General features: G+C 42.8%; 1 protein-coding gene across 1 annotated transcript in view; it reads right to left on the reverse strand.

The window, feature by feature from the left end:
• Positions 1-354: 354 nt before the first annotated feature.
• GPR149 (G protein-coupled receptor 149) overlaps positions 355-27,288 on the reverse strand; it is a 33,719-nt gene continuing 6,785 nt past the window's right edge. The window contains exons 3-4 of the mRNA XM_033150476.1: positions 23,111-23,565; positions 355-1,267 (exon numbers count right to left, since the gene is read on the reverse strand). Coding sequence (XP_033006367.1) covers positions 695-1,267; positions 23,111-23,565 — 1,028 coding nt within the window. The 3' untranslated portion in view covers positions 355-694. The remainder of the gene's footprint in view (positions 1,268-23,110; positions 23,566-27,288) is intronic.

A 27,288-nucleotide genomic window follows, 5' to 3' on the forward strand; every position in this document is an offset into this window, starting at 1 on the left:
ATGTGCATTTTTGTCAACGTTCTTGGGTGGGAGAACTGCATTGCAAAATTCAAATTAGTGTGAATTTTGTAGGATGGCTGTGTTTCAGTGCTCATTTTGTTCTGAAAAGTGCAAATCTGATAGATTTGGCTTTAAATGCATACTGAATATAATTTCTCCCCATCGCCAATCATCACTACTGAATTCCATGGTTTATGTGCTATGTTTGTCCTCAGTCTTCCAACATTCAGCATCACTGGATTTAGAACCCTAGAGGAGCTTATTCTGAATCATTTTATTATAATAAAAAAGTTTTGAAGTAAGTGATTAAAAATTCTGGTCGGAAGCAGCTCTTCAAGCAGATCCTGTATATTTCCAAAGGTAGGTAGCTCATTACTGAAAACCAAAACAAATGCAATAAAGTATTGTTAGAAAAAAACATTATCTCCTCCCTTCCCTGGTAGCCCATTAGAGCTGCTTTAAAAGCTTTGACTACAATTCTGCACACAATTAGGCTGCTTAAATCCTGCTAAAATGATATGCAGGATTGTGACCCTTGCAGCATTATAACTTGATTTCTATCTTAAATGTGCTGATGTTTTCCATGGCCACACCAATATCCTTAACTCTGATTTCATGTCCAAGCAAAAAAAGAGAACAGAATGTATTGACTCAGAAAACCCAAATTATTCAGGTCTGAAGTAAACTGTTTATTTTAGTTGCTGGCACCGCTTTCTTCTCTTTTTCTGTATGCTTTGTTTAACATTTGTATCTCCTCTTGATAACCTTCTTTCTCCATGTGTTGCTTTTTACTATTCTGCCTGTGTGCTTCCACAGTGTCGGGGATCGATATGTTAATATCGTTGTTGGGATTGTTTGATGGTATGAAGAGCGAATAGGAAGCCGTTTCCCCTAAATCGCACGAGACAAATCTGTTCTCTTTCCGAGAATAGCGCAAGGATGGAGACCGGACTTGGGTTGATGACTGGCTGATGTTGCTGATGATTGACACTGTGTCCATAGCCTCTTCGTTGTCACAAATTTCAAGCACTTCTAAATGGATCTTGACGCTTGTATCAGCAAATGTGGTTGGAGAATCCTCAGGGTTTGGCTCATGACCCACACTCTTGGAGCGATACACTTCAATTTTCTTTGATGTGGGAGTTATTTTCTGTCCCTCCGTGCTTACCTCATATGTAGATAAAGAGAGGGTTTTTCCTGTAGGCGCATGGAGAGATACGGTTCCTTGAAATGCGCACAAAGGAATTGCTAAGGAGCCACCTGAACGCTGGAAAGAAACAAAATTGTTAATATTCCTTAATGTCGCTTCCACAAGTCAACAAGCCATTGTTAACAAACTAATTGTGCCTCACTTATTATTTTCATTGCTGAAAACACAGCAAACCAATTATCCCTCGCTTATTTGCATTGCTGAAAATGCACTCTTCGCTTTCTTAAATGCCATGAATTTAATCAACAGTATGAAAACATGTCCCCTTTCTTAAATTTCATGGTTCTTTTTTGAGTTATAATACTACAATGCAAGTTCTACAAAAATGGTCTGTGATGTATTTAATAGGTATGTGCATAGGTTTAAACTTCCATTCTGTCACTGATTTGCTCTGTGCTCCCTCCTCTACAACCTATAGCTCATGTTCTGAATCACTCTATAAAATGATGTTCCGTGTTCCCCTTTCACTATAATGGGGAATCTTAAAGCTGCTATAACGTTTTTGCCTTTTGGTCGAAGTGGGTGAAATTTCCAGGAGAGTGCCTTTAGAATGGATTAAGCCTGCCAAATTGTATACAGATAGGTCCATGAGCTTTTTGGGGGGGGAGTAAAAGGGATTCACTTTCCTCCATGATCCCAAAGGAGGGCAAGTGGAGTGTATTCTGACGTCTACATTTTTTAAACTTCACAGTTTCACACTGGCTTTTCCAGTACTTGCTTATTTCCTCTGACAGCCTCAAGCTATATGTCCTATCTAGAATGCTACCTGTAGAATTCTAAATAGTTCTGGGTTGGTTGGTTTTCTTAAATTAAAGCAGAGCCATGTAGGAATTGGGGTTGGGTTTTTTTTAAGTCTTTAAATTGAGCATTTAACTTTTTAAAAAATAATCTGCTACTGTGGCTTAAAATAAATACAGAGTTCTTAAGTGCTGTGCTGGAAACATTTTGGACACCCTGCTTGTTTCAAATCACAGACCTGGAGAAAAATATATAGTGGAGCAATGAGCTATAAGACATAGAAAAGAAAAGGAAGTCCTAATCCAACTTTGATTGGTATTAATATCTCTCTTTGACTTGGGAGGGGGGAAGACCCTTAAATCAACAGATTTGCTGCATTATTTGGCTGAAGCCCCTAATATTTAACTCTTCTACAATTGCCTTAATCCGTTCCTCATAAAACTGCCCTCCCTCCTATGTGACCTTCCATCTTCATAACATCCCAACCCCAGAAAGTGCAAACCATGTAAGATGCAATTAACAAAATTAGTAAAGAAATGAAAGAGAGCGGAGTACAAGAGAAATAGTGAATGGCAGTTAATAAAACCAAATTAAATCAAGTAAGCATATTAAACATGAAAAGACTACCTAAATAGACAGACTTTGAAAGCATCCTTGGTTGCTATGGATGACTCAAAGAGGTGGGCTACTTACGCAGTGAATGTCGGCTGTGGTTGTGAGAATGACATCTGTATTTTGGGTGGGGCAGTACTCTGGGAATGGGGGAATTGTGCGAAGAGCCTGTTTGCATGCTATTGGTCCCTTGGCCTATAATTCAAGCTTGATATCTCCTCCTCTAGTTCCTTGCAAGTATTTATGGCGGGGCAGCCAGAGGCAGAACCTCTGCAACACCCATAGTTCAGTGCTAAATGAAGGGTGTGCCAGAAGACTTAGGACAGCCTTTGGACAACCTAACACTGACGTTGCTGGGTAAGAAACCCAATTGAGGTTCTGATGATTTCCTTGCTCCTGCAAAGAAGCCAAGTGGAATGCAATTTGCTGCTTCTGATGAACAGCGTTGAATGATAATAATTTTCAGTTGTATTCTGTTCTGAAATACAATCAATTATATTGTACTTCGATTGTATATTTCTCTTTTCATATGTATTGATGTTCTTCATGGCTCTGGGGTCCTTTGGACCAAAGAGCAGTACATATATAAATAAACCACACCATATTACATCATGCCTCAGGCTACCGGAGCCAGAATCTCAGTTGTGGTTCAACAGGGCCACATTAGTTGCTATTCGTGTTACAAAACTGGGAAGTAACCAAAATTCCATCAGTAAATAATTGGACTCTCGATATGCTGACTTTGGCGGCATATGAAAAAAATATTTGATTACACGGACTTACAAAAAGAGGCCAATTCACAGCAGTGTGACAAGAATTTCACATTCTACTGAGGTGGATGTGAAAATGAAGGTACTTTTTCTTAAGGCGTATTGCAGGAACCTATACACGAAGCATCAACATTAAAACAATGTGAAATGACAGAACATATGGTTCTTCTTAATGCAGGGATGGTGGACTTTCTAAGCTGGGCTTTCTCGCATTGCATTCTGGGAAACCTGGCAGTCACATGTCAGTGATGGGCACTGGTGAGGGCTGTTGGCGTGAGGAGAGGAACAGTGGTCTTGGGAGTGACAAGAAACAGAGAGAAATGCCCAAGGGTCCACATTTGGCTCCCAGGCCTGAGATTCCTTATTCCTGTCTGAATAGATTCTTCAGCAGGAAAATGAACGTCAAGGACATTCCCTAATATACCTTTATCACGCTAGCCCATATCCCGAGACTGGGCCCTGCTCCCTGCCCCCACTTTCAGTAAGCGTGGGAAAGCTTGGGAAATGGATTTCTGTAAAGGTCAGGAAAGGGTGTCTCATTTCACAATGGAGATTGTCAAGCCAGGCGGTGGAGGAGTTTCAAAATTTACTCAAAAATCTGTATGAGACTCGTGTACACTGCAATGCTCTAGGCAGCTGCCTAGTGTTACCTAGTGGCTGCTTTGTGCAGCTGTCAGAGCTCTGGCTGTAAACATCTGGGGGATGCTTTGCGCTCAAGGCTCAGACTGCATTAATGTGCACAGCCTGAAGTTTCAGTCTGAAATCCACTTAGTACATCTGAAGCACCCAGAAAACTGAGATGAATGAAGGCTGATTGTTCTAACACAGATCAAGTCCAAAAAGTGATTATAGTTAGAGGCGTGTCTAATTAAATTTCTGGAAGACAGGACTGTATCTTACAGGCCATGCAAGAATTCTTGGTATTGTTCCAGGAGAATGAATTTTTGCTTAAAAGAACAGGAACCTGTAATCACTATGGATCCGTTTTTTCTCTTGCACATTTTAAAAAGTAATAGATGCAGGATATCTTTGAAAGTAAGTACTGCCTCATCTCTTTCCATTGCTTTGTTTGCCTCTTCCTCCCCTCTTTCCATGGTTTCCCAAAATGTAAAATTTAATCAGAAAGCCAGGGGTAGGCAACATGGTGCCTTCCAGATGTTATTACAGAAACACAGAATTCCAACCCCCTGCAATGCAGGAATCTCAACTAAAGCATCCATGAGAGATGACCATCCAACCTAAGAACCTAAAGTAAAACTTAGGTCTTCAAAGGTATACAGTTTCTTTAGAACATAATTTTTACACCACATTTGCATTGATTTTAGCTCAAGGTAGTATGAGACCAACTTGATGATGACCACTAACTTAGATGGCGTTCAAAGATGATTTGTTTGTGAGGATGAGGCTACTAGCCATAATGGCTCTTCTCTGCTTCCACAATGAGAGGCACTAATGTTTCTGAAACTACAGGAGTGGAGAGTGCTCTTGTTCTCAGTTCTTGCATGCAGGCTGCCCACAGGCATCTGGTTGGCTACTGTGAGAACATGCTACTGGTTTAGATGATCCAGCAAGTTTCTTCTTTCTTCTTATGCTGTACTGATTTTTGGATCTTTCATGTAGCCTAGCCTAATTTGGTGATAAACTGCAGCTCAGAACTTGAGCACATCTGCAGCACAAGACCCCATGTTCAATCCCAGGCATCTCCAGATAAGACTGGAAGAGATCCCTGTCTGAAACCTGGGAGAGCCACTGCCAGTCAGTTTAGACAGTGCTGAGCTATACAATCATAGAATTGTAGAGTTGGAAGGGGCCTTGAGAATCACCTATTCCAACCCGCTACAACGCAAGAATCAAAGCTATGTGGTCCAATGACAGGACTTGGTAGAAGGCAGCTTCCTAGGTTCCAAATTTCATAATTCAGCACTTTTTCTAGATTCATGACTTTGAATTAGGGCCACTTAGCTGATCACCACAGGATTTCCTTGCATTCTGGCCTTTAAACTGACCATTAACTTGGTTGCCTTTAGCTGGGAAAGTCATGTGAAAATGATGTTCCAGTGAATCTACTGGTGACTCTTGATTTTGGCTTGAGGCTGAGTAGACACGGAATCCAACCTTCCCCTGCATAGACCTTGTGTCCAAAACCCCTTGCTTTTCACTGAGTAGACCTGATGCCCCCAAATCATTATGGCTTTTCCATGAGTAGACCAGGCACCCAAATATCCCTGCTCTCTGAAAATCCCTGCGCCCTTGTAGCCTGGATTGTGTTGATTCAAGTACTGGACTTTGCCTCAAGGGCTGATCCCTGACCTCATCAGCTTTGTAAATGAGTGTAGCGAGGATTTATGTTAGTGGAACAGGATTTATGTCGGGGGAAGCAGAACTGAGCTATCTGCAGCGCGATTGGTCAGTTATTTAAGTATTTTTATTTACTTAATTGATTTAGGGGGGCAGCTGCCCACCCCACCCCACCCCTGCCCCTTGGCTACATTCATGTACTGGAATGTTTTATTTAATTCCAGCTGTATTGATTCTGAAATGTTTAATTACAAAAAAGGGGTTCCTGTTTCTAAATCACTCCTTTTAGTGAATATTAAGTGAGCACTGAGCCAAAGGTTGCCATGAACTAAGTAACTGATATGCCTCATTTCTACCCTCCCAGCGCTTTCTTCTCCTTTCCATACCCAGCTTTCAAGCAGCTGCTTTCTGTACCTAGACAGATGCCTGATTTTTCTAGTGGGAGGAGCCAATAGCATCTCTGCCAAGAGAGTCACTGCCTGTAGGACTGATGCAGACAAGGTGGTAGGGTGGAAACTTACATTAATAACCGCCACTTAATGAACACAGAATCATAGAATTGTAGGCCTAGAAGCGACCCCAAGGGTCCTCTGCTCTAACCGCTATGGCCTTGTTCCTTGAGGCAAAGGCTTACGCAGGAGGAAAGGCATACAGGCAGGTGTAAAAAGTACAACATGCTCAATATGGTGGATGATTTTGAAGGATTTTAGTTCTCGCTGGATAGAGCTTCCTTGCCTTTTCTCTTTTTCAGAATTTGATATTGATGTGAAGGATAGCTTGCTTCTCAACAGAATGCTTTTATGGAACCGACTCTGGCTAGGTTTCCCCAGCCTCTTGGGACAACTGAGAATCTCCACACACTGCTTTAGGAAGCTTTGCCGTATTTTCTCTCGGCTTGCCATCTCTTCTTCTGGCTGCTGCGAGTGACTTATTTCAAGAGGCTCTGTTACGCACATCAAACTCATTTAGGTATACAACAAATTGAAGGAAACGAGATCGACTGTGCGTTCTGCCTCCTTAGATGAGCTTAGGTTGAGACAAATAAGCCACAGTGCAGCTTACCAGATTGCCGGCAAAGACGTCAGAAAATGGCACACTCTCAGTTGATGTATAGACCTGGAGACTGAAGCCACTTGCTCCTCACACTGTATTGGTGTGCTATATTCATTTGCTCAGGCATAGCAACATTTGCTGCAAATATTCTTCCAGTGTGAAGATTGCCTTCTATAATAGGTTCCTACATTTCCTGGGAGGATTGGGAACTGCTGTGCCTTTAAGAACTGCACTGAAAGGAAAATTCCACCAGGCACAGCTTTTCTCTCCTATAATAAACTTTATCTGTCTGCCCTAAAGCTGCCTACATTTAGTTTCCTGAAATTCTTAGAGGTTCGTCTTCCAGGATCATTTTCAATACACTTTTAAAGGGGGACATATTGAACTCTCCACTATGAGAAGCATTTTGAAGGGTGACGTAGCACACCAAAAACAGGATAGGGATTCTGTAAACAAACTATCCATTTCCATAGCCAAAAAAACCCATGCAAAGGTCAGAGAACGTAAATTTAGCTTTTATGACTTGTCTTGGAATGTTTCTGGTTTTCCTTTTAATGTGAATTTGCTTCCAGATGTAAATGTGGACATTGTTCTGCCCTATCACTGGTTTCCATACAATCTGGGGTGGCCTCTTGTATTCCTGTTCCTCCAGAAGGAGATCCAAATTTATTATAGGCTTTTTAGAAAAGACAGCAATTATGCTCTGCATGCGTCTGTGTGTATGTGCTGGCGCTTTTTAGAGATTTGGAATACTATTTATTGCAAAGGAGGAGAGGAAACAGGAAGCATTTTGCATGCATTCTAAAAATAATGTTGTAGCTTACATTCCTTTGAAATTATTTGGAGGACAAACTCAATGCAGTTTATAACTGGTTTTGTCTTCCTGTTTTCCTTGTGGAAATAGGCTTGTTAGATTTTCAATAAACTCATTGTTAATAATCCATAAACATCTCTTCTATACATCCACAACCCCTCAGTTCCACCCAAATTGATATCTTGTTATCTACTTTTAGTTACTTCTCCTACTCTGCATACTCATATCTCAGTAGTCCTAGTCACATGATATAGCCACATTTAGTGCATGAATGGTCCTGTCTCACATCCCACATATTCAGTCTAAGCTCTGGACAGAACCTGTATGAGTACAACTGCATAGACAATCAAGGATCCTCAAGATATTTCTCAAGAGCCACTGCTTTCAAGACAGGGCCACAAAACGTCAAAGGAATCACCTGGGATATATCCTGAGTGAGATAAGAATGTTTGTAAACCTTGAAGGGTTTCACTTCTGAAATTCCATGGGCTCTCTCCAACAAAGTTATACTCAGAGTAGACCTACTGAAATGTATGTACCTAAATTAGCCATGTCCATGCATTTCACTGGATCTACTTTGAATCTGAAGTGGTTGGATACAGCCCCATGTTCTCAATACTTGTGCAGAAACAACAATAACCTCTGGTGCCTACTGCTATCACAGCAGCAGCAGCAGCAGCAGCAGCAGCCTCCTATTGTTGCATACCCCTCCCTCCAGCAGCCATTTCAATTCACATGATTCTGTGTTTCAGACAAGAACAGGTATTCTAGCCACAAAAACTGCTCTGGTAGGCAAATAACGTCCTCTTAAGCCATGGCACATGTGAAAGTTACAGTTATCAGGTGAGGAGGATAGCACACCAATCTGCTATAGAATACCTGAGATGAAAACCAAGAGACTCAACATGCCACGACACATTAGTAAAGACATCAGGAGAACTCCACAAGTTGCATTGTTTTGCAATAAGATTTGGAATAGATGACCACTGTAAGCTTATGACTGCATGAAAACTTGACCTGATAAGAACATAAGAAGAGCCTAAGGGCCCATCTAGCATCCTTTTCTCACAGTGGCCAACCAGGTGCCTATGGAAAGTCAGCAGGCTGAACCTGAGAGTGACATCACTCTATCTACCTGGTATTCCCAGCAACCAGCATTCAGAAGTATATTGAGTGGCAGTAGAGATAGAACGTAGCCATTGTGGCTGGTAGTCATTGATAGTCCAATATCTTCCATTAATTTGTCTAACCCTCTTTTAAAACCATCCAATATGGTGGCCATGAAAACATCATGTGGAAGTGAGTTCCATAGTTCAACTATTATATGGACATGAGAAACCTTTCCTATTTGCTCAGGCTCTTTTAAAATGTATGTATTTTATCCTGTTCTTAGTTTGCTGGCTGTTTATTTTGCCTTGTTATATTTTGTTGTGTTTCTTTGTTTGTTCTGAGAGTTGTACACTGCCCTGGGATCTTTAGTTGAAGGTGGGTTCAGAGATATTCTAAACAGAAATTAGAAAAATTGATGAGTACAGTTTTATGGCTCAGTTTAATCTTTGGGCTGAATGCATTCACATAGATATATTTTTAATTAAAATGGAATTTTGTCCTTGAAAATGTTGAGAGTATAACTTGTGTATCCCCCCCCCCCACAGTTCATGCAAAGTATTTATTTCAAACCTCGAAATACTGAACTCAACTGATTGAGGGCCAATTCACTTAATCTGTTATGTTGACCTTCGAAACATCAACGCCTACCCATGCTGTGCTTTCTGAATTAATGGAGGATTATCTTGACTGTCTGAAACTCATATTGCTTCCCTGTCATTGTTTTCCAGCATTATTCTACTTTTCCAGCTTTTGCTTTTAGAATCCTTCTGTATTCCTACTGAGAACAAGGTCAGACAACAGGCCGTAACATTCATCTCTCAACATCATGTGAAATAAGCAATTTAAGTGGTGACAACGATAAGTGTTTTGTTATGAATTGCACCGCAAAGGGAAATTTATAATGGGTGCTACAAAACTGCCTTGCTTAGACTCCAATTTGTCATAGAAAATGGAGAGCAGGAATTACAGATTTTCTGTAATTGGCTTAGACGTCAACCATTTGCATGAAAACTCAGCAGTCAGTCTCTTGAGTTCAGTTGGGTTTGCTCCCAAGTAAGTATGTATAGCAGTGGTTTCCAACCAGTGTGCCGTGGTACCCTGGGGTGCCTTGCATGATGGTCAGGGTTCCGTGGGCAACACTGGCCTCTGTCCCTCTTTCCTTCACTCCCTCTTCAGATGTCCCTCTTTGGGGCGGGGCAGCTCAGAGACCAGGGGTGGCAGCAGCAGCAGCTGCACGGAGGACTCCCAACGGGAGGGAAGTGGGAGAGGAGAGGAGACTGAGGGAACCCTCCACAAGGGAGAGTGTTCGAAAAAGAGTGAGAGGCTGCCAGCTCTGCAGGCAAGAGGTGACATAACTGGGTTCCTGAGCCCCACAGGGATGGCGCAGAAAGAATGCAGTTGGTCAAGGGAGCCATGGACTCAAAAAGTTCCAAAACTTCTCATGTATAGGATTGCTTTAGGGAAGGAAGTGGTCTATGGCTACAGTCCTATATACTCTTACCTAGGAGTTAGTTCCATGGAACTCAGTAGGATTTATTTATGAGAAGACATGTGTAGAATTTCATTGTAGTAGTGAGCATAGCAGGGGACTGGTTGTTCTTGATTAAAATAGAATGAAATATATGGCCTGCAGTCAATTTTCCCCCCAACCCTCAGGGTCCCCTTCCACCCATCAGCATAGCTATCAACCTTTCCTTTTTTGCGGGAAATTCCCCTATCAGTACTATACTATAGACCAGGCATGTCCAACAGGTAGATCGTGATCTACCGGTAGATCACTGGACGTCTGTGGTAGATCACCGGTAGATCAGTGGCTCCTCCCAAAGAAGCTAAAAAACTTTGGCTCCCCTAAAAAGTAGCTCAACATCTTTGCCCCGCACCCCTAAAATGACCTGAACCACCAAAACAAGGCTTTCCTTCCTAAAAAAAAGCTCAATGTTGCTTTCCTCCTCCCTAAAGAAGCTCAACAACTTTTACGTGAACCCCTAAAAAACAGGGCTTTCCTTCCTAAATAAAAGCTCAACAGCTTTGACCTGAACCCCCCAAAAGTGGGTAGATCACTGCCAATTTTTAACTCTGTGAGTAGATCGCAGTCTCTTGGAAGTTGGCCACCCCTGCTATAGACTGTAGTACTGATAGGGTAATTTCCCGCAAAAAAGGGGAAGGCTGACAGCTATGCCCATCAGCCATTCAGTGAGAGAGAAAGGGGTTTTAGTATCATGGAAAGCATGCAATGGCAGCTATGTCCTCTGCAAAAATGAATAAATAAATTTTTTAAAAAAATAATAAGCAATGTGGAAAAATGTCTCAGCAGAGAAGTAGATATGTGTTTCTTGAAAAAATTCAAAAAGTGTCCATACATTTTGCTTGCAGTTCAGTTGTACAGTGGTACCTTGGGTTACAAACACCTCAGGTTACAAACACTTCGGGTTACAGATTCCACTAACCCGGAAGTAGTACCTCGGGTTAAGAACTTTGCCCCAAGATGAGAACAGAAATCGTGCGACGGCAGTGGGAGGCCCCATTAGCTAAAGTGGTGCCTCAGGTTAAGAACGGTTTCAGGTTAAGAACGGACCTCCGGAACTAATTAAGTTCGTAACCAGAGGTACCACTGTACATGCTTCTGGGATTACTGAGGGTTTGAGCAGTCAGAAAAGATAAAGGTGTTGAAGAGCTTTTAAAAAACTGAGTTTATAAATAATAATAAACAATATACAGTATAGAGAAAATTGAAGACAAGGATATAGCTTTAGCTTGTACACACACAACTTTGAATGGCTCACTAAATCACTTATAGCCTTTTTGTTTGCTCCTAAGAACATACCCGGGTGCCAGAATGAACACATGTTTGCCTACAATTGACAGAGGAAACTCAGAGAAAAACTAGCGAGGAGTATGTGCTGATCTATGCCTGCTCCAATTGATTTAATGAAAATCGAAGCTGGAGAAGAAAATCAGAGTTACTGTGTGTGTGTGTGATTGTGTGTCAGTTTGTCACTGAAGCTCATTACAGGATTGTGACCCCCAAACAACTTTCTACTGGTATAATGTGGCCCTCAGTCTGAAAAAGGTTCTTTGCCTCTGCTTCAAATATTTAAGGTATGTTCTTGTGTAACTTTGATCACACAGAGGCCTAAGCAAGATTAGAGCCATGGTCCTTCAAGGCCAGATACCACAATCAGTAGATCAGCCTTGGAGGTCTAATATCACTCATCTCTCTTAGTTAGTTACATGCTGCCTCTAGATCCCAATGGGATCTCACTGCCTGAGTCGCCTCAGGCTGCCTCATGGTAAGGCCAGGCCTGGCTTCACCTGCCTTTCAATTCCTGCATCATCACCCTTTGTACACTCTTCTCCATAATGTTGATCTGACTCCCCAAACAAATCCATTTCAGTAGCCACAAACAGCCTTGATATGAAAACAGCTAAACCCACTGGGACCAGACTTTGACTCCTTAGAGACACTCCTGTCATAAACATCCTGTGAATATAGGGTACAATTGGATAGGTGCTTTCTGTTTCCGGATGACTGCCTGACTCAACAATGGATATAGCTAAAAATCTCACACAGCCCCTTGAGGACGCTTTGGATAAATGAGGCTATATTTATGTTTTGAGTGCAGCTTGAGAATGGTCCAACGGCTTCTGATGCAATGCCATGGCTGAAGCTAAACTGCTGTAGTCAGTGCCTGGGTGACAGAACTTTTTGGGATCCTATGTGCACTCTGTCAGGGCTCTCTTTTTTGTACTCCACAAAAGCTTATGCCATTATACAGTCTTTACTGTATACAGTCTATACATTATATAGTCTTTAGGATACCAGAAGATTATTATTTTTTGTGCTACCTAATTTCATGAGTTCCTTTTTGGTGAAGGGGGGAATTTTTTAAGAACTGCACCGGGTCCCCCAATCTCCTTGCCCCTCTGTGTTAGAAGAACAGAGTGCTTGCAGCAGATAAGGAACTCGTTTCAAACAATGGTTCCTTCATATATGCTTGTATCTTCGCCTTGCAAAAGCTCTTCCTCTCCCCACCGCGAGCTGTGTTTGCAGCCTGGAGAAGATTCTCTCTCCCTTTTCACCTCGCTCAGATGTCTGGATTTTCATTTCAGAAAAATCAGTTCAGTGATTTACATGTGCTTGCAGTGATGCACCCCCTCAAGGCTTGCTCTCTGTTTTCTTTTGCATTCCAATAAGTGTCTGTCTGTGTGTGTTTTGCAGAAGTGGAACTAATCACTGATTCTCACCGTGAAGTCATTAAGGCTTTGAAAGCTGAGATGGGAGGTCTCATTAATTTTCCAGGATTCAACACCGGATAGCTCTATGTCATTGTAAGAGAACATCCTGGAGTGAAAAGGAATTCCAAGTCTGTAGTTTTGTTGCTGGAATTTGGGCAGCTCACGTAACATGCCCGTGATGCTGTTTATTAAAAGATTTTCATTTCAGTAACCCACTTGGCACAGATACCATTTGGCACAGAGATATCGCACAGCATTTGTCTTGTTTGGGTGCTGCTGTTGATCAGAAGACTACAAGGAAACAACATACAAGATGTGTGCTTATTGAGGGGGTTTGCAAAGATCCGATGCTCATGCTCAGAAACAACTAAGTATCTTCTTATTTTTTTGAGTCTTCTTTACTCTCCAGGCTAGTCTAGAGATTAGAATAATCGGACAACCTAGCTTCACATCACATGTATAGACAATATTCATCCAAGTGTTAGAAGATAATTAAGAAATTATCTTAAGGGCAAAGGAAGCCACCTTCTATTGAAAAAGACTAATGGTCCATCTAGCTCAGTATCTACAGAAGCATAGAATTGTATGGTTGGAAGGGATCCTTGAGGATAAAGCCGCTGCAAAGCAGGAATCACAACTAGATCATATATGACTGATGGCCACCCAACCTCTGCTTAGAAACATCCAAGGAAGGAGAGTCCACCACCTCTCATGGGAGTCTTTTCCACTGTCAGAAAGCTCTTCCTGGTGTTTAGAGAATCTTCTTTCTGGATAAGGCCTTTCCTTTTCCAGAATGTATGTGAACTATCAGTCTATACAGTAACGTGTCTGAAATTAGAACCCTGACACTAGTGATTCTTCTGGACCTCTCAGCAGCTTTACATTCTGTCGACACTGTTGATATTCTGGAGCACTTCACCAGAATGGCCTGGGGGGCGCTACATTTAAGCATATCTAGTTGTTCTGGGGATGCAGGTGGCACTGTGGGTTAGACCACAGAGCCTAGGGCTTGCCGATCAGACGGCCGGTGGTTCGAATCCCCGCGACGGGGTGAGCTCCCATTGCTCGGCCCCTGCTCCTGCCCACCTAGCAGTTCGAAAGCACATCAAAGTGCAAGTAGATAAATAGGTACTGCTCCAGTGGGAAGGCAAACAGCGTTTCTGTGTGCTGCTCTGGTTCACCGGAAGCGGCTTGGTCATGCTGGCCACATGATCCGGAAGCTGTATGCCGGCTCCCTTAGCCAGTAAAGCGAGATGCGAGACACACTCAGTACACTTTGACCATAAAACTAAGAAACGATAGCTGATGAAGAATAATAATAATAATATAATAATATTTATTATTTGTACCCCGCCCATCTGGCTGGATTTCCCCAGCCACTCTGGGCGGCTTCCAACAGAAATCAAATACAGAAATATCAAACATTAAAAACTTCCCTAAAAAGGGCTGCCTTCAGGTTTTTTCTGAATGTCAGGTAGTTGTTTATTTCCCTGACCTGTGATGGGAGGGCGTTCCACAGGGCGGGCGCCACTACCGAGAAGGCCCTCTGCCACTACCGAGAAGGCCCTCTGAAACAGGGCCTTGTCCTGGAGTTAACAATCGTTGTAACTGGAATTTGTTTTATACTTTCAACAACAAAAATAGAGAAAACCATTGTTTATTGCCGGCCTGAGTCCTTGCAACCTTTCTACTTTACTTCCTGTATTCTCGAAGTAAAGCGAGATGAGTATCGCAACCCCAGAGTCGTCCGCAACTGGACCTAATGGTCAGGGCTCCCTTTACCTTTACCTTTAGTTGTTCTGGAAGGCTGCCCCACCCCAGTGTCCTACAAGGTCCCACAATGATCCATCTTGTCTCCCAGCTGGGCTGCTACTCAATTTTTAAAAACATGTTTTTGTGTTGTAATGCTACTTCTCAATTGAGTTCTTCCATGAAAACTTATTGATTTATATGTTTAACAAGTCATTTTTAATCATCTGTGCTTGGTTTTCTTGGGATCCCATTGGGATAGAAATGGCAGATTATTAAATTCTATAATTTACAATGGCCTGTGGTTACAAGCAATAAATATTTGTTGGGGGGAATTAAGCCCTCTAATACCAACAGATAAATTACATTTAGAAATGATCTGAAACACACTTTGTTTGCTTTTCCTTACAGATTAAACTGTGAGTACAATGTGATAGGACTGTGAAGTTTCAAAAGTATATGCATTTACCTATAAGTAAGTCCCACTGAAGTTAGTGGAGCTTACTTCTGAGTAGAAATATATAGGATTGTGCTGAGCCATTTTAATAACAAACTAGTTACAATGCAAGTAGAGATGGAAATTATTAAACCATGAGCATGTTTTTTGCTCTTTTATTCATGTGCGACAACCGGAGTTGTGCTGAAATCTCTCCTCCAGTTTCTTGAAAGTTTGCTTCCTCTGAGAATTGAGGATTCTATTTTTCATCTGCAGGGAACTTTAGAATTTCTGGCGGAGTGGGGTTTTGAACTTGCCTCATCTTGGCAAGGTTGTGAAAGGGAAAGTGTGTTTCTTTTCATTAAACATTTCTCCAGTGCTCTGAAGTAATGCTTCCTGACTGGAAAAAAGTCCTATGGGAGGAATTGGCTCGTGACAGCTTCTCCTGGGCTTTGTCTGAAGTGTGGGCACTAGGAAAGTTTGCAAAGTGTAGATCCCTGGAGATACGAGGTTGCACTCACATTCTTCCAAAATCTACTCCAGAGAATCAGGATAAGTATGTGCCTTGAATGCTTTTGTGTATGTACTTCCTTGCCCTTTAGGGGGTGGAAACATTACTCTTGCTGGACTGTGAGAGTTAAAAGAGAACCTTAGGGTTGCCCCCAATCCAGTGCCAGCACAGACCCATTGGAAATAATGGACACAGCTAACCTAGGTCCATTCATTGCAGTGAGTCTGCTCTGAGTAGAACTAGCATTGGCTAAAACCCATAGTGCTGGAGTTATCTAAGAATGCCCACCATCACCAGTGTCAAAGCAATTATTCTTCAACATCAACTTCGTTGGACTGGTCATGTTGTTTGGCTGCCTGATTATCATCTTCCAAAGCAACTACTCTATTCTGAACTTAAAAATGGAAAGCGTAATGCCAGTGGTCAACAAAAGAACTTTAAAGTCTCTCTCAAGGCAAATCTTAAAAAATGCAGTATAAACACCGACAACTGGGAACCAATGGCCTGTGAGCGCTCCAATTGGAGAACAAAGGTGTCATGGGCTTTGAAGATGCCTGAACTCAGGATGAAAGGGAGAAATGTCCTAAGAGGAAGGCACATTTGGCAAACCCTCACCATGATCAACTCCCACCTGGAAACCCATGTCCCCACTGTGGAAGGACGTGTGCATCCAGAATTGGCCTCCACAGTCCCTTACTAACCCACTGTTAAAACCACGTTTATGGAAGACAATCTTACTTGGCTACGAGTGATCGCCAAAGAAGAACAACCCATAGTGCTGGAGTTATCTAAGAATGCCCCCCATCAGCACTGCACAGCCAGCAGGTGGGAGAGCCACAAAACAGGTGGCTGCCGTCTATCCCCAGCTCTGTGTTTCTGCTGTACCACATTTGGAGCCATTGGACTATCATGCTGGCATGAAAACACAGCCTTCACTCTTAATTGACATCTCACCGGTCGGAACTCTATTTCTAGGTAGAGGGAACAGGGATAGCTGCTGGGCCAACACAGGCAGAAGTAGCCTGACAACAGCAACATTGATGGGAAAACCATTTAAAAAAGTATTTGTGTTTGTGTATGGCAAGGTACAGTTACTATTTCCAGGCATAGGGAGGATTTAGGCTATTTGTGAGTCAGTGGCTGTTTCTGTTGTCTGTTTCCAGTAAAATGATCAGGGTCGAGCATTTTGAAACACTGCCCCTGTCCTTGATTTGTGCATGGGAAAGGTGTTATTAACTTAGCTGTGGAGAACAGAGAAGGATGGGTGGGGGCAAAATCAAGGTGTCATGGGCAAGGGGGGGGATATGGGATTTGGAAATCATGCCTAGTATGGGGAAAGGTGGCTCAAAACAGTTATTGGCTACACTGATCTCCCCCCACCCACTAGCCACTGGATCTGATAGTGCTGCTTTTAAACACCAGATCAGTTTGCAATAAGATCTTGTTCATCTACAATTTGATGATGGATGAGGAAGTTGACTTGCCATGTATGTTTGAGACCTGGGTAGAAATACTCTCTCCTAGCTGTACCCACTTGAGCACTCGGATCAGCACCAGAGTAGACTCACTGGCTATGAATGGAATTTGCTGCAGTCTATGGAACTTCAGTTACTCTCCGGACCACCTGTCTGAGTGAGTAAAAATGTGGAGTGTTTGTATATTGTGTGTTGGGACAGATTTGGAATTCTGCTGGTGTAGAAGATCCACTGTCCAGCGGCTCCTCTACTTGAGCTGACAGAGAGTTGGCATGAGAGTTGGTGTTGAGGACCCCCCAGGATGCTGATTCTCTGGGATGTCTGTGCTGAGGATCTGGGCCAGCTCAGGACTTTGTGACTGTCCTGACAAACATGGGGCTGTCCCAACAAGGCTGTCCCAACAACACACACTGGATTTGGGTTTCTCTCCTAGGCAGGAAGAAGGTGATCTGAAGGCAGAATATGTTACAAGTATTCTCTTGTCGTGGTTAGAATGCTGTTGAGATTGAGACTTACACCAGCCTTTTCCCTTTGCAAGGCCTGTTAAAATGGACTGCCCCCCCCCAGCCCCCTATGGATGCTGATGGATTTTAGAAGATGATTTTATCACTCATATGACTGGTGCTCCTGCTGAAGCCCTGTTTGATTTGAGGAATGCATATGTGGCCTGGACAGCTGACAAAATTGCCCCCAAGCATCTTGTCCCAATTTGGAGAGCCCCAGGGGCCCCATGATACACTCTAGAACTCAAAAGTGACATTTTCATTTGTCATCATTTCATTTCTGCATTGTAAAAAAAAAAGCTGAGCCAACTTTATAAGGAGATACTTATCAGAACAGTGTCAAAACCAATTCTTTGCATAAAGAGAGCTAGTGCAGCATAGTGGTTGGAGGCAATATTCTTCTGAATGCCAGCTGCTGGAAAGTGTGGGTTAAAAAAAATGTGGGAGGCGATGCTGGAGTAGGGAGAGCTACTTGGATTGATTGAGTCCATAACAATTTATAAATCTGGCTGGTTTGAACAGTCCTGTTACCAAGTGAGGCTATAGTGCAACATTTTGTTGCTAGTCCTGCTTATGGAGATACAAATACTGACCTACCTTACAGGCTCATTGTAAGGATAACAACGATACCAAGTCATGTCTGAGGCACTTTGAAGGCTTAGCCAAGTGTTATTATGAAATCAGTCCAAGGCTCTCTTTCACATGCAGACTGAAAAAGGAACCCTCCTTTGGACACAGCAGTGCATTCTCAATTTCTGCGCTGCATTGAAAATAACTATTTAAAACCACCCCTAATATGTGCTATAAATGCATTCTAGCATTTAGAAGCAGAGCAGCATTTGTGCATGTCACTGAAGAACGAGTCTTTGCTTCGCTCCATATCACTAACAAGCGTTTGCTCAAAAGTTGAAAACAGAAAGCTCTTAGGAACTGGCAGTAAGGAAAACATCATATTATTTGGAATTTACTGCAGTAATAAAATGGTGATTAATAATACTGAAGTACTTGGTTCATCCGTATTGCCATAGCCCTAGGGTACAGCAGTCAGTTCTGCTTTTGGCACTTGCAACCCCCCCCCCCCCGTCTCCCCAGTTTGTTCGAAAGATCAAATGTCATACTTGTGGCAGGCAGCCTGGCAACTACTACTGGATGCAGGAAGCAAATGGACCTTGTGAATAGAAGCCCTGAACTTTAGAACTTGCCGAGCATGAGGGCATGACAACAGGGCTCTGGGAGACGGTTTGCAAAATGTCAAGTTGTTCATGCCAACGGAATAGGGAGGGTTGGTAAGCAGGCAGAGAAAAACTTTGTCTAGGAAAGGATAACCCTCACTTCTAGGGTAGAAGAGGCTAGCCACACACACCAGGTTGTGTTGTTGTTGTTGTTTATTGCATTTATTTACCACCTTTTCTTCCAAGAAGCTCAAGGTATGGCATACATGGTCCCCCCCCAATTTAATCCCCACAATGACCCTGTGAGGTAGGTTAGGCTGAGAGGAAGTAAGTGGCCCAAGGTCACCCAGTGAGCTTCATGGGCAAGTGGGGATTTGAGCCCTGGGCTCTCAAGTCCTTGTCCAATTTCCTAACCACTACACTTGCTCTCAGACCTATTTTGGCACCAACTGGTTGTGGAAGCCAAGGTGAGGAGGAGGAGGAGGAGGAGGAGGAGGAGGAGGAGAAGAAGAAGAAGAAGAAGAAGAAGAAGAAGAAGAAGAAGAAGAAGAAGAAGAAGAAGAAGAAGATGATGATGATATTTATACCCTGCCTTTTGGGCAGCTCCCAACAGAATATTAAAAACATGATAAAACATCAAGCATTAAAAACTTCTCTAAACAGGGTTGCCTTCAGATGTCTTCTAAAGAGCAGATAGTTGTTTATTTCCTTGACATCTGATGGGAGGGTGTTCCACAGGGTGGGCACCACTGCCGAGAAGGCCCTCTGCCTGGTTCCCTGTAACCTCACTTCTCGCAGTGAGGGAACTGCCAGAAGGCCCTCGGAGCTGGACCTCGGTGTCTGGACTAGATGATAGGGGTAGAGACGTTCCTTCAGGTATACTGGGCTGAGGCCATTGGGCATTCTTGCTGTTGTTAATTTATATCCCTCCCTTCTTCCCAATGAAACAATAAACACATCATTGAAACTATTCTAATACAGTTGCAGAATGGGAAAGATCTCAAGTTAAAAGGCTTGTTGTTGCAAAGCATCTGGTGAATCCTATTGATATATTCACACAGGGGTATTAAACCCCAAACACCACAACCTGCCATCTAGTTTTGACGTCACACATTGGGCATAAAGATCTAAGAACCCCGCCAGAGCAGGCCAAAAGCCCAGCTCATCCAGCAGCCTTTTCTCACAATGGCCAACCAGATGTCCAAGTGAAGCCTGCAAGCGTCACCCAAGAACATCAGCAATCTTCCCACTGATGTGTCCCAGTCATTTGTTCATATGAAGCTGTCATAGGCCATATTCGCCCCATACATTTAAAGCACTATGGTGCCACTTTAAACAGTCAGGGCTTCCCCCAAAGAATTCCGGGAGCTGTAGTTCCCTAAGGGTGCTGAGAGTCATCAGGAGGCACCATTCCCCTCAAATAAGTAGTTCTGATCTCAATTTCCTAGAGGAATTGTGAGGGGAATGGGGGTCTGTGAGGGGAATTGGGGTACCAAGGTCCAAGGTACCTTAAGAATTGCTGAAACCTTTACATCCCAGTTTAATCACTGATGTAATCTGCAGGAGCATTGTTCTTTGTCCCCTGAGTTGATGAGGCTCACCTGACAACAAGAAAAAACCAAGCCTCTAAGGTCATCAGCCCAGCCCAGAGATTCAGCAGGTACCTTTTCTTTCAACCTTTAAATGCCTGCTGAAAAAATTATACGCTGCCAGGCTCATTCAGGCAATTAAATAAAACATTTTCTCCATCATAGTTAGTTGATGGTCTTTGATTTTAAAGGCGTGTGTGTTTTAATTCCATGCATGTATTTCTGTAAACCACCTTGACATTTTGTTATGCTATTGTAGTATATGAATATTTTGATAAACAAACCAAAAGAAAATAACAAATTGACCTGAAGATAATTGTGGTGAGGAGAGGTGAGTGTGGCTCAATTTCTCAGTACCAGGAATTCATGAGAATACATATGGAGAGGCTCAAAAAAAGCTAAGATGAATAGACATGAGATGAAGCCCTCACTTTGAATATCTGCCCTGGCTTGCCCTTTCATAGCTCGAAACACCATTTCTAAGGAGGATAGATGTGCAGCAAACACCATTTCTAAGGAGGATAGATGTGCAGGGGCAGCAAGCACAGCAAGTATTGGGCTTTCTTTGCAAAGATCGGTGTTGGGTCCAATATGTATTCCCAGAATGTGCTTTGGTCTTTAGGTCTAAATAATTAATTTTTAGTTACCAGAGTATCCATGAATACAAGTGCATTGCAGATAATATTTCTGTCCAGGGTGCTGAACTCCAGTTTCACAGGTGAAACCAGTACTTTCTTTTCAGGGGGTACTCAAGATTGCGCACCTCGTTTTTGTTTGTTAAAAAGTGTGGCACTTACTGTAACAACTTCATGGTGAGTACCAGCACCTATTCTTCCAGGGGAAAAAACACTGGTGAAAACCATTTTTAAAACTTAACACTACTTCTTTCAATATTTAACCACCTTAAATAGCAACGATCTTGCATAATCTGGTTGGTATATGAATGTCCTTCCTTGCTTCCATGCCTGCTTTGAATAAATGAAAGCTGAATGGGTTCTTCACAGACAAAGACACCTTTCTCACTTACTGTTAAAACTGCATAGAAGCTACTTTTCTGTGAGAGAGTGGTGGTGAATGAGCAGGGAGGGCAACCCGGAGGCTTTTTCGCAGCAGGAATGATGACATCATCCACCAGAATTTCAGGGCAATTGACAGATTCTCTTTGGTCTGACAAGTGAATGAGGTGATAATGAGACTTTCAAGTTTGTTTGTGACAGGTTAGCATATCAGAAGTCAGACGAAGCAGAGTCTGGATATTCCTTTCCTTTGATGGAGTTCCTAATTCATCCTAGCTCTTGGATCCACACTTCTTTGTGAAATTGTCTGTATTTCTAATTGCAAGCTACATGCCGTGTTGCAGCTCCATGTGGTTTATAAGCTGAACCAATGAACTCGGAACAAAGCCCCACTGAGCACAATGCAGTTTCTAATAAATTGGGTATGTGCGGGTGTCTAATAGTGGAGGAACCCAGATGACTGCTATGGGGGCTGTAATGATGAGCTCCTGCACTTACCACTACACCCTGATCATGAGGAAATATGATTGTTTCAATTAGAAGATGAGAAAGAGAGATGGTGGTTTGTAGCAATCAGGCACTGAAATTGGTGAACAGTAAATAACGGTTGCCATATGTCCAGGAAAACCTGGACATGTCCTCTTTTTGGAAGCCAACATGCCCATCCGGTTTTGTTGTTGTTTTCCATGGGGGGAGTGGGTATGTGCATGCTTGGGAGGACACTGTGGCCTGGAAGCAGAAGGACTGCAGTGGAGTGATCAGGTAGGAGCTGGGGTCCCGCCTCTGCTCGGGCTGGCAGCAATTTGGGCTGGGCGGCTCAGGCTCAGGTGTGGGCGGTTTGGATGTGGGCTGCTCTGCACGCCATGGCCACTGCCAGTCTGAGCCAGGGAAAGAGGAGCACCACAGTGGCCCCACGTGCCCATGGCCACATGCTTCTTTCCCCAGGACGGGCTGTCCTCTTTTTGGCTCTTCAAGATATGGCAAGCGTACAGTAAATGGAAGTAAGGAGACTCTGGCAGGACTTGTGTACACTCAAGGACTACATTGCCTAAAAGCACAGAGGGCACCTCCCAAGGAAATGGTGATGCATTGCAAAGAAGGAAGCAGAACTCCTTGCTATCTTCTAAGCATTTATCCACTCCACCTGTCAAGGAACCAGATTTGGTACCAGCAAAATCCCTTGCTTTTGATCATATGATTAAACAAGCAAACAAACAAATGGAAAAACAGCATGGAGGAAAGTCATGCCCAAAAGGTGGAAAGGAAGTGGAGATATTGTGCAAGAGATTGTGTGTGTGTGTGAGTGTGTGTGTGTGTGTGTGTGTGTGTGTCTCAGAATGATTTTGCACTTTCTCTACCTCCGATGGCTGATGACACTCATACTAACTGCAATTAGTAGGTACTGCAATTAGTACTGTTTGCAATTAGTAGGTTCTCTCTCTCTCTCTCTCTCTCTCTCTCTCTCTCTCTCTCTCTCTCTGCATCTTAAGTGCCAGAATAGACTCTAGGGTGAAGCATACTTACTATAGCTCTACCCTATCTGCAATGCCGGTAAACCAAAGTCTTCAGGCTTTATTGCCAGTGAAATAAATAGGAATACATTCCATGAAGTTGATGAACACTATCTCAACTGTGGCTCTTTTTCACATAAATCTTAGTGATATAGATGCTCAAGTTGCAAAACATAGAGGTAAGGCACAGACCACTAAGCCTGCAAGGTATTCGTCACATAACACACATACAGTACTATAGTACATATAGTACCACTACATATAAGTAGACACTTTTAGAAGATTTCAAAACAAGGAAAGACTCTACCTGCCGTGGGGTCCTTTCCGACTTACTTCTGCACCACTCCCAGTCAGAGAGTTCTGGTTTTCGGCACTCCTCATGAGAAAGCCTTCTTTCCTTCTCTTCAAAGAAAGCACACTTCTCAATATTCCTGACCTCTTCTTTTTTATACGTTCCCATTTTGTCAGAAAGCAGGCAATCCATGAACTTATCCTTGTTAAGGTCTTGTTTGGTGTCTGTGCCAACAGTTTTTTTGCAGTTGGCGCTCTCTTTAAGCAGGGAGCTGTCCTCCAGGGAGATGGTGCTGAACTCAATTCTGTTGCAGTCCTTTTGAGTCTCTCTTATATTCTCGCAGTCATAGTTGAGCAAGCTGTGGTATGATATAGAGTTGCCATCGTCACTGTGATGGTTGTCATGAGATATCTTATAGATTCCATAACCTTGTTGGAATGACAGATTGAATTCAAAGCCTCTTCTTTTGGCTAAAGAAAGGAAAGAAGTGTTTGCATTAAAAATAGCTGGTAGGAAGTGCAAATGGCAGATACTGGCATTAAAAACAACAACTATATACCCTAAAATGGGATAAATTTGGATTGCATTGCACACTTTAACACAATATTTTTTTGAAAAAACAACTAATGTTCCAAATGCTTAAACACCAATGCTAAATGAAGACAGACATATGCTCTAAGGGTGAAGACATTATTTGCCCTGAATACATATACCTTGGAATGGATTTAATGTGTCTTCCAGCTACTTCCACCACACCTGGAACTTATATCTGGCATTAACCAATAATAGCTGACTCATTTTCTTAGGAAGGGAACAGGGTGATTTCCCAGGTATTAGAAGTAGTTTTGATCTCTGTGAAAGCTGATAACACGCAAAACTGAAAACAAACTTTCTGGCTCATCATGATAGGAGAGTCAACAGGGTGTAGTTTCAACTGATTGACATAGAGTTAGTATGCGTAAGACTACTAAAAGGCAAGTCGTATGTCCTGTTGATTTCAGTGGGAACTAAATTCAGGTACATGGATCTAACACCTTGGATCAAGGGCTAGTGTAGCATGCTACTCGACAGAATGAACTGTGAAAACAGGCAAAATTATACACATTAGGTTGGAACCAGACAGGCATTTCAGTGGGAACTCTGCAACTAATTTACTCTGGATCCCATCCATTGTTTGCCATTTCAATCTTATCTTGCCTGGTTTTTTGGAGGTGTGTGTGGCTTAAGTCAGCAGATGGTTTCGTATTTAGCATCTGTTGCGTTTGAACGGATTTAATCTAATTTTAATTGGATACTTCACATCTGCTTTGTGGCATTGATTCAGAAAGGGCAATTGGCACGTGGAAGCGTCTCTTCAGAATTAAGAAAAGCATGCAGAAAATTGGAGTTGCATTCATAGTCATTTCCCAGGCTGGATCCAACACTGTTTCTGATGTAGGATTGGGAACTGTGGAAGTTGCTTATGATATTGCTAATCAGAGGCATCATCTCTCCCCCCTCACACACACACCCCATTTGTCCTCAAAGGAAAAGAGAAGTGGAAGGAATGAACCCCAGACCTCCACATATCCAAGCAAGTGAGTGCTGCTCTCAAAGTCAACAGCACCATCTACCTGTTTGGAGGCTAGATGTGCAAGGGATTATATGGATAGCCCTATGCTGCATGCAGAAAATCTCTGGATCAAAGCTTTAAACCAGGGATGGGAACCATGTGGCCCTCCAGGTGTTATTGGACTACAGCTTCCACCAGTCGCAGCCAGCGTGACCATTGTTCAGGGATGATGATAGTTGTAGTTCATCAACATCTAAAGAACCACAGGTTCCCCCATCCCCAATGTTTATCATTCCCAATCTTTGTAACAGAGAAATAGAAGCAAATTGAAATGGGATTTTCCAAAGAGCCCACTTAAAGAAATATAGTGTGGGCTTTTTGCTTTTATAAGGTCCTTCTTACTGCTAGTGGCTAGTTAAATGGTGGCTGTCCCTCAGGGGATGTGGGTGGCGCTGTGGTGTAAACCACTGAGCCTTGGGCTTGCTGATCGGAAGGTCAGCGGTTTGAATATCCACAACGGGGTGATCTCCCGTTGTTCAGTCCCAGCTCCTGCCAACCTAGCAGTTTGAAAGCATGTCAAAGTGCAAGTAGATAAATAGGTACTGCCCCGGTGGGAAGGTAAACGGCATTTCCATGCGCTGCTCTGGTTTTGCTAGAAGCAGCTTAGTCATGCTGGCCACGTGACCCGGAAAAAACTGTCTTCGGACAAACGTCGGCTCCCTTGGCCAGTAAAGCGAAATGAGCGCTTCAACCCCAGAGTCGTTTGCGACTGGACTTAACTGTTAGGGGTCCTTTACCTTTTTAACCCTCAGTTCACTGACCTGATCTGGGCTCCCTTACAATTATTTTGCTCACCCAATAAACTACCCATTGGGAGGCTGCAGCAGCAGCAGCAGCAGAAAGAACAAAGAAACTGAGCAGGCACATCAATGGAATGTAGAGAGATTAGTGCACTTGTGAGGATACAAATCTGATACATCAGATCAGTCAGTTTTATGAACAGAGAGGGACTGATACCCGCCCCCATCCACAGATCTGCATGGATCAGCCAAGAAGGGGTGTGTATGTGTGTTTCTGTGTCTGCATGCATGCAATGTCACACCCAGTTTTGGCTACACCCACTCCTGGCATGTGATCCCCCTGGGAATTGGACAAGGGTTTGGTGCTTGGGCCAAAGAAGTGTGTTTACCCATGCCTTAGCAGTATGCATGGCACCTCCTCTTTACCATGCATCATGCAAAAAACCTATTTGCTTTGCCTAGACACTTGCAGAACATTAGCTGTTTAGTTCTTACAACTCACTTGTGTTGTTAAGAATCAGTGCCTTGAGGATTTTAATCTATTTCTTTTATCTGCTTTTGTTATGAAATTGTTTTCTTATTGAGGTTGTTCAGTCTGGATCAGTTTTATTTGTACTGTATGTACCATGCTCAGAGATTGGTTATGTTGGGGCGGTTTGGTGGTGATTTATAATTATTCTAAATAAATATATTAAGGTCATTCTGGCACTGGGCACATGAGCTATATTTTAAGTTGCTTAATTCTGCACAGTAAATATTTTGCATGGGGTGCTGGTGAAATAGAATAGCCCTTGGCAAAAAATAAAACAAAAGGAAAATTCAGTTTCGAAATGATTAGGTAATCGCTGCCTTGCCATCTGTCACATATTTCACTTTGTAAATATTGTATCGGAGCCGGAGCCGGAGCCAGTTTGTTACAAAGCACTATCAGTAACAAATTGCTTCTTGACACACAGCAAACACTGTAGTTGGGAAACAGGTTCTGAAAGATCCAGAGGAAGAATCAATTCAGAGCAAAAGTCATCTCCGTCAGAAGCATAGATCCATTTCCAAGAAGATTTTTGTAACAACCATGACCAAACTACTGAAACATGTTCCGTTCTGCGTGAGCTGCCTATAAAGACTGCAGGTGGGAGTTCATGTTGAGAGATTCAGGACCAACAAGAGGAAGTAATTCTTCACACAGAACATATCTAGACTATAGAATCTGCACCCGAAAGATGGGAGTGATGGCCATCAGCTTAGATAGCTTCAGAGGGGAATTAGAGGAATTTGTGGAGGATAAGGTTATCAATGGCTATTGAAGCACCATGCTTCTGTAAACCAGTTGCTGGGGAACAACAACAGGAGAGTTCCCGTGGGCTTCTCTAAAGCATTTGCTTGTCCCCTGTGGGAATTCTGATTTAGATAGGCCTTTGGTTTCATCCAGCAGAGCTCTTCAAATGGTCAGGCACTGTGCACATTTAGATATAAGATATCCTCCTTAAATGTAGATAGCCATGATTCTGAGGTTAGATGCATAGAATCAAGGCACATGGAGCTGGGACACTAAAGCAGCAATCTAGTCACCTAGTCAGGAAAAGAAGCTCTCTTCCGGATGAAGAAAGATCACACACTGAGGAGTCCTGCCCTGGACAACTTTGAGAGGGATATAAATTTAATAAAATAAACAAACTGCTGCTCTCTCATCTACACCTTAAATTTTATCGGGAGAAAGCCAGTGTAGACAGTGTTACTCAGATCAGTGAGACCAATGTTTAAATCCCAGCACAGTCATTAACCTCACTGGGAGACCTTCACTATAGCTCTGTCTTGTCGATTTCCTCATGCGCTTAACCATT

This window comes from Lacerta agilis, chromosome 5, assembly GCF_009819535.1.
Source record: "Lacerta agilis isolate rLacAgi1 chromosome 5, rLacAgi1.pri, whole genome shotgun sequence".
Classification (NCBI taxonomy): Eukaryota; Metazoa; Chordata; class Lepidosauria; order Squamata; family Lacertidae; genus Lacerta; species Lacerta agilis.